The sequence below is a fragment of the Bison bison genome, unplaced genomic scaffold (assembly GCF_000754665.1).
Source record: "Bison bison bison isolate TAMUID 2011002044 unplaced genomic scaffold, Bison_UMD1.0 scf7180017864184, whole genome shotgun sequence".
In the NCBI taxonomy this organism is placed as follows: Eukaryota; Metazoa; Chordata; class Mammalia; order Artiodactyla; family Bovidae; genus Bison; species Bison bison.
In genome coordinates this window covers 2899872-2907167 of record NW_011494756.1, presented here as the reverse complement: position 1 = coordinate 2907167, position 7296 = coordinate 2899872, and the positions used below count along the sequence as shown (strand labels likewise).

Below are 7296 nucleotides of genomic sequence, written 5' to 3'. Positions count from 1 at the left end.
GTTACTGTGCCCTTACACTCAGGTTTAGAAATCAGGCCTGGCAAATTTAAAGCTTCAGTGAGCAGGAAACTTGCATCAGGCCTGACACCTTGTAAGCCTGGTTTCAGCTCAGGGTCACTTAAAACAACCTATTTATAAACCCATGGGGGAAAAAAAAAAAGCTGGGTTTTCAATAGCAGGAACTAGCGACCCTGAAACTGCAGGGAGATGAGAGGGGTGCCTTGGTGATACAGACGGTCGGCCACGACAGCATCACAGATGAGAGCAGCCAGGGCTCTGCAGGTCGTGGGGTCCTAGAACGCTTTCAGAACAAATCAATAACCAGTACAATGAAGCAGTTGTGTGAAGTGACTACTTTATTCAAACTCATGGTGTCCTAACCTGTTGAGCTTTTGAGGAGAGACGTGTAAGAAGGGCTCATGCAAGTTTAATTTCCTCAGATGGTGTACACTTTCTTTTCTGTTCTCCACCTCACTTATGGGCTCATGTTTTTTGCTTTCATCAAAGAATTCATGATTTAATTTTGATGAGATAGACTTTAATTTTGCTAGATTTTGAAACCATGGTCTACAGAGAAATATCATGGTGGTTTCCTTAGGAATAGATATTCTCTGCTCTGTTCCCCAGAGGCTATGTATGGTAGGAACAGATTTCCTAGAATGAATCCTGCCTCAGAAGCAGGGGCAGTATGGCCTAAAGGTTAATATCTCAAACCCCATGGTCAGGAAAACAAAAACAAAAAAGCCTTAGTTAGACTCTCAGTAGCTGTGGAGCTTTGGGTAAATCATTTAACCTCTCCAAGCCTCTGTTTCTGCTCTTGGAGATAGTAATTGTATGATATATCTCATGGAGTTGTTTTAAGGGTTAAATGAAATAATGGATATAAAGCACTTAATATGATGCCCAGCATGGAGGAGCCCTCAGTAAATGTGGCTACTATAGTAATTACTATCCAAAAGCCATCTGAATATATATTCACATTTACATTTGGAAATAAATCGATGACACGGCATAAAAGAATGACTCTAAATTTTATTGCTTTTCTCTCTTTGTGACACAAAGAGAATTTAGAAAAACTGATGAAAAGAATCTGAAATTGGCCCTTAATCCCATCACGTAGAAATAGCCATTATTACCATGCTAATCTGTAGCCTTCTGTATTTATTGTAAAGATTTACTTAAGGAACAATGGGATTCTAAGGGATTTGTTCAACTGTAGTACTTATTGGGTTCTAGGCACTGTACATTTTCTAAAAGGCTGCCTTTTCTCCTTAATATATCATGCAAATATTTTTATGGCTTGCTTCGGAAGGAGCTTGTAAATGCCTCCAGCTTCCTCGGGGTTATCTTAGGTTTCCATTAAGTCTTTTACAACTTTCCTGGATGAGTGAGCATACAGGAATTCAATACGGAATTCATAAGATAAGGTGAGGAGGGCGGAGAACAGGAACACGGGTGAAGAAGCGGCCCGACGCGGGCAGGGGTCGGGGCGCCGACGTTTTCCAGTCTCAGGTGTGCCAGGCAAGGCGGTGACTGCTGGGCTCGCCCCCTCCCGGCCTGCCTGGTCCCCTGAGCAGGGCGAGTGATGGAGATGTTTTTCCCCAAACTGTCTGACTGCTGCAGAGGAGATGGACACCGTGATGCAGCAGTCTTTAAACTTCTTGCGGCGGTGACATGCGCTCTCTGTGTAGGGCGACCAGCAGGCAGCCCATCTTTACGTGACCTGGAAAGAATGACACGCTTTAGTCAAGTGTTTCTTGACCGTAGCCGACCGAGAGCGATTTCGAAGGCAATGTCAGGCTAAAGAGAGTACAGATGATCCCAGAAGGGGCTTTTATTGTCGGGAGAGCAGGGGCGAGCCTTCCCTCCGAGGCCAAATGCGAACTCGTGCCCCTCTCGGCAGGTCTAGCCCAAATATAACGCTAAGTGTGACCATCAGCACCACATCCACTGTTTTTCTTTTCCACACTCACTCGTTTTCCCGCAACTAAATATAGCCAAGCCAGGCTTGGATAGAAAAGGAGACGTGCACGGGGCTTGGGCACAGACTCTTTTGAGTCCAGGGCTCCGTGTTGGATTTTAGAACCTGGACCCCATCCTTCTTCTTTTCCAGAAGCTGCTTCCGGAGCTTCGTTCTTGTATTAGCGCCTGTCCTCTGCCGGGGCAATAGATGTCAGGACATTTCTGAAACGGGATCTATCCCACCACCCTGCTCCCGGGGATGGCGGAAGCTTTCTGCCTAGTGACCTTTACCACCTGGCTCCAGGGCGAGCCATGGGTGGCACCTGTCAGGGCTCCCTGGGGCTGTGACTGGAGGCCCCACAAGGTGCCAGCTCCCGCGTGAGCCGGGTAGAAGAGAGGGTGGGGAATGTTCCCGATTGTATGAGGGAGAAAGCAAGTGAACCCATCCTCTCCAGAGTGAAATCCTTTTGTTGTGAAAGAGCTGAGACAGTCCTCAGCCAGCAACAAGGGGTGTGTGCCACCCTCCAGCCTCTCCCCACCTGGCAGGCGGAAAGCCTTTTAATGAGCAAGGCTTTGCCGCAATTGAATTTAAGTGTATCTGGTTATTTCTTTGGAGAAATTCATGCTTTGGGGGACCCAGAATCTCTTCTGTTGTTTTTTTCAAAAAGCCACAGTGGGGTGCTGTAGCGACAGGATCTCACCATTAACTTTTAATTTCTTTGCTTTTGTTGGTCACTGAACATTATTTAAAAGTATGTTTTGGCTGGTGAATAATGCTTTTGGATTGCACTCAGAATGCATAAACAGCTGTAGTAAAACTTGCCCTCTTAGAAAGGAAGCCCACGCAGAGGGGCCAGGTGGCCCAGTGGATTAAGGAACCTTTAACCTTCATTCGACCTAGGTTCAAATCCTGCCTAGATCGCCAAAGAGGAGAGGTTGGTTTGACTCGGGGTTTGAATTCCATTCCCTCGTTTTTCCAAAAATCACACAGCTCCCCAAATCTTTTGGCCCAGATCTACACCATTGGCAGTTCCTGCTCGAGGGAGGGCCAGTCCTGAAATAGCAGGGTGGAGCAGGTCAGTGCTCAAGTACATTGGCAGAGATGAATGGGGAAGTTACAAGCTTACTAGCACCTGCCAGCTCCAAGCCTGGCTCAGGCCAATGCAATGATTTCCTCACTTTTTCAAGCCCTAAATTTGATCATGACAGGAAGGAAAGAAAAAAGTTTCTTCCCATTTTCACAGGTATTGTGCAGGCAAGGCTGGAACTGGGTTTCCAAGTCTGCATTCTTTCATTGTAGACGTGCCTATCTAGAGCCTGCTAGAAAGAACCGTATTTGGCACCTCTGGTTTCATCTTGCTGAGACTGTTTGGTGGGCATCAGGCTCTGGTTTTCCTCCTCCTCTGCTCCTTCTTTTTTTTTTTTTTTTTAGAAGCTGCCTATAGATAGCTTGAGGAATACAGAAAGGAAGGGTGTCTTAGAAGCTTAGAGAGTTGTTTTTATTTATTATTTTTGTCCACATTGCACAGCATGCGGGATCTTAGTTCCCTGACCAGAAATCGAACACATGCCCCTGCAGTGGGAGTGCGGATTCTTAACCCCTTGACCACCAGGGAAATCCCTCCCCGTCTGCTTTGTTTATATGTCCTTTTGCTCCGGCCACATGCTCCAGGGTCTCAATTTCTCTACGAAACGGGAATGCCCTGGAGGCATTATTTTCCACAGTCTTAATTACCTAGAGAAGCATTTTTGGAAGTGGAAATTATGTTTGCAAAGCATAACTACTTCTCTGGGTGGTAATAATTGGGTCCATGCAGCATATTATATTGTGAGAGGAATTACTTGACAGGGTACCTCTTTTGACCCCCCAACTAGTAATTACGTAAGTTCCAGTTGTGCTGGGTTTATAAAGTTTTCTTTGAAGACATCAGCGGAGATGAGATGACTAGAACATGAAGAGGATTCTACCCTAGACAGCCTCCGTGGGCAGACAGCGTCCCTGGTTGACTTGAATGTGGATCTACTAACAGGCTCTTAACCTGTGTGGACCCGCTCTGTGTTTAGGGATGACCCTCATGACCTGAGGCACACAATGAAGTGCTCCTCTGGTGATATGGTTCCCTGGACCAGGAAGGGAATGGCAGCCCCGTTCCAGTATCCTTGTCTGGAGAATCCCACGGACAGAGGAGTCTGGCGGGCTACGGTCCACAGGGTCGCAAAGAGTCAGACGTGACCGAGCAGCTAAGCGATGCAAAAATGCAAAGGGTGGAGGTAGAGCAGGGCGTTCTCTGTCAGCACGCAGCAGCCAGCTCACTCTTGTTGCTTCTCCGTCAGGTTCATCAGCACCAGGACCGGGGAGAGACCTTTCAGTGCCAGCTCTGCCCTTTCACTTCCTCCCGCCACTTCAGCCTGAAGCTCCACATGCGTTGCCATCAGCACTTCCTGAGGACAGAAGCCAAGGTGAAGGAGGAGATCCCAGACCCCGAGGTCAAGGGGCCTCCCCACCTCAGTGACAGTGCCTGCCTGGGGCAGCAAAGGGAAGGAGGAGGGACAGAGCTAGTGGGGACCATGATGAAGTCCAGCACTCCAGAGAGGACTAGCCAGGGTGGGGCTGGCGTCTCACCTTTGCTGGTGAAGGAGGAGCCCAAGGAAGATAACGGCCTGCCAACCTCCTTTCCTCTGAATGCTACCGACAGGCCAGCCAACCACACAAAGCTGAGAGAGCCCTCCGAGTTCGCGGCCAACAGTGCGTCCGCGTTGTTCAGCCAGGACATCTCTGTTAAGATGGCGTCTGATTTTCTCATGAAGCTGTCAGGTACTTGAAGAGGGGTGTCCCCTCTCTCTCTCTCGTTTTCTATCTACCAGTATTCGTAGCTGTACAGTGAGCTGGTAGGACTAGGTGATGTCAAGGTTCCTCTAAATGACGATTGTCTGCACCCTGACACATTTTCTCCTTGAGACTTTTTTTTTAACAGTCCTGTGGAAGAAGGCATGGCTATGGTTTGGGTCTCGAAACAACAGAGATTGTTGATTTCTTTCTAGTTTTCCCCTGTTGTGGGTCCTTGCTGTGGGGGACAGGTCGCATGGGAAGCCAGGTTGGTGACAGTTCTTTGTGTGACCTTGAGCCCTGTTTAACTTGTCTCTCCATTGACCTTAAGCCGTATTTAACTTTGTCTCTCCACTGGGCTCTTTAAAAGGGCTTGTACGGGACATCTTGCTTTGCGTATACTCAAGTTCTCGACTGCCTTGATGTAAAAGATTCTAAAGGACATACGCACAGAGTACTATTAGAAAAATTGTAGAGTTTTAAAATTTGAGCAGATGGTAAAATTAGCTTTAGGTTTTGTTTTTTCTAATGGAAAGTTTTTCATTGTGGTCAAAAAAAATACATGAAATTTGCCATTTTAACCATTTTCAGGTATACAGTGCCTTAGCATTAAGTACACTTACATTTTTGTGTAACCATCACTACCATCTATCTTGAGAACTTTTTCATCCCCCCAAACTGAAGCCTCGTACCCATTAACCAAGAATTCTTCCCTCCGCTCTGCCCTGGTAATCACTATTCTACTTTCTGTCTCTATGAACATAACTACAGTAGAAACCTCATGTAACGTGGAATTTTAAAAAATTGTTAATATTCTTTTGTAGCTGCCTCAATGCTTTTTAGAAAGAAGTTGTAGTATGTCATAAAAATGTATTACTAATTGATACCACTTTCACCATCAAATTATACATGATGTTTCGTTTAGTGTTTCCCCCCCCCCCATTTCTTTAAGTTGTGGAATTGAATAGGGAGTGTCATGATGCCAAAGGAGCCCTGTTTTTCCTGACTTTTTTTGTGATGAGAAAACATGTTGTGGGCCTGTGCAGCTCCTCATTATATTTTTTAAAGTCTGATTTTAAATTTTAAAAGAGATGTAGAGGGTGGGGAAAGGTCGGCAGAGAATTGGTTCTGTCTCTCAGTGAAGACGGCAGGCCCCACGATGATTTCCAAATGCCATTTCAGCTCTTTGGAGATTGACAATACCCTTTTAAATGGAGAATAATTGGTCACCACCTTCCTTTAAATGGACTGTGAGTCAAATTTCACTAAATGTCACCGCCAGGTGAATTAGAGGTTCTGCTTCACTCTGAAATCCCTTTGCTCGCGTCAGTCAGGTCTTCTGGAATGTTCCCATCACCCCAGGTCTGTGCCCCTCAGGAGTGCTCAGGGCTGGTTGGAAGAAATAGGGAAGGGCAGGGGATGGAAGTGAGGCATCGCGGAAAGAACAGAGATGGAGTGTCGCAGGGAGGCACCCCACCCCGTGCGACCAGTGAGCACACCTTACACCACGATGGCCAAGTGGCAGGAAGTCAGGTGCCTGGACCGCGGCAACGAACAGCGACCTGCCCCTGCGTTCTCCTCTCCCGTCCCAGCCTAGGGAACATGTGCTCCTGAAGACTCTGCATCTTATATATAAACGTCTTTGGAGATGTGGGGAAAGTGTAGGCTTCTGGGTTTCGTTTTGCTGCAGAGCCTTCAGTTTTCACTTCTGGGAGAGCACTGGTTCTTTCTTGATAGTATGTCCCACCAATGTCAGAGCAAAAGGGGCTCCTTCTGTGGGCTCTTCTAGTGCTTCCTCGAGAGAAGCAATGCAGTGGTGGGCATATTCACCTAGGATGGCTAAATGGGACATTTCCTTACTTAGCAGACAAGGGGGAAACCGGAGGGGTGAGTAGCTCGTAGGAAGAAGGTGCCTTCTTTACTCCAGGACTCCAGAAAGTTTTTAAATCTTGAGGAAGGTGAGAGAGGGTGGAGGAAGGCTTGCTAATACACGACTCCTGGTGGGCTTAGCTACGAGTGCCCCACATCAATCTGTAATTAGCTAGGGACGCAATCTCAGGGAGTGTAAGGTAAGACCTGTGGCTGCTGAAAGCCAGGCTTGCAAACAGGAGAAACACAAGAGGAAAAGCCAGCCGGGAGGTTGGGGTGGAAAACCATGCACCCAGGCCTTCTCCTGTGATCTGTTTTCTCAGTCGGCTATTAACGGGGACTTGTTTACGGGTTTGGCAGTCGCAGTATTTACCGACTGATCAACGGGCATAAGAAAACAGATAACAAATGCACGCTGTTTATGCAAAAGGCCCGTGCAGCTATTTTATGATGGCTTACTAGAGGTCCTGAAACCTGACTTGTGTGCACTGTTACCTAGCAACCTGTTACAAAGTCGCCGGGGAGTGAGATGCATCGGTAGTTTTTTTGTGTGTGTGCATATTTGGATGTAAATGTAAACTTGGTGACAGTGCAGCGCGGCCCACGGGAGGAGAAGAGACGTGAAAAGGAAAGGAATA

At 47.1% G+C, this 7296-nt stretch overlaps 1 protein-coding gene across 1 annotated transcript in view; it reads left to right on the top strand.

Annotated features, from left to right (window-relative positions):
- Window positions 1–7296, top strand: part of ZNF827 (zinc finger protein 827) — a gene marked incomplete at its 5' end in the record, with an annotated part of 157663 nt that overhangs the window by 13774 nt on the left and 136593 nt on the right. Inside the window, one exon of the mRNA XM_010843699.1 lies at window positions 4297–4777. Coding sequence (XP_010842001.1) covers window positions 4297–4777 — 481 coding nt within the window. The remainder of the gene's footprint in view (window positions 1–4296; window positions 4778–7296) is intronic.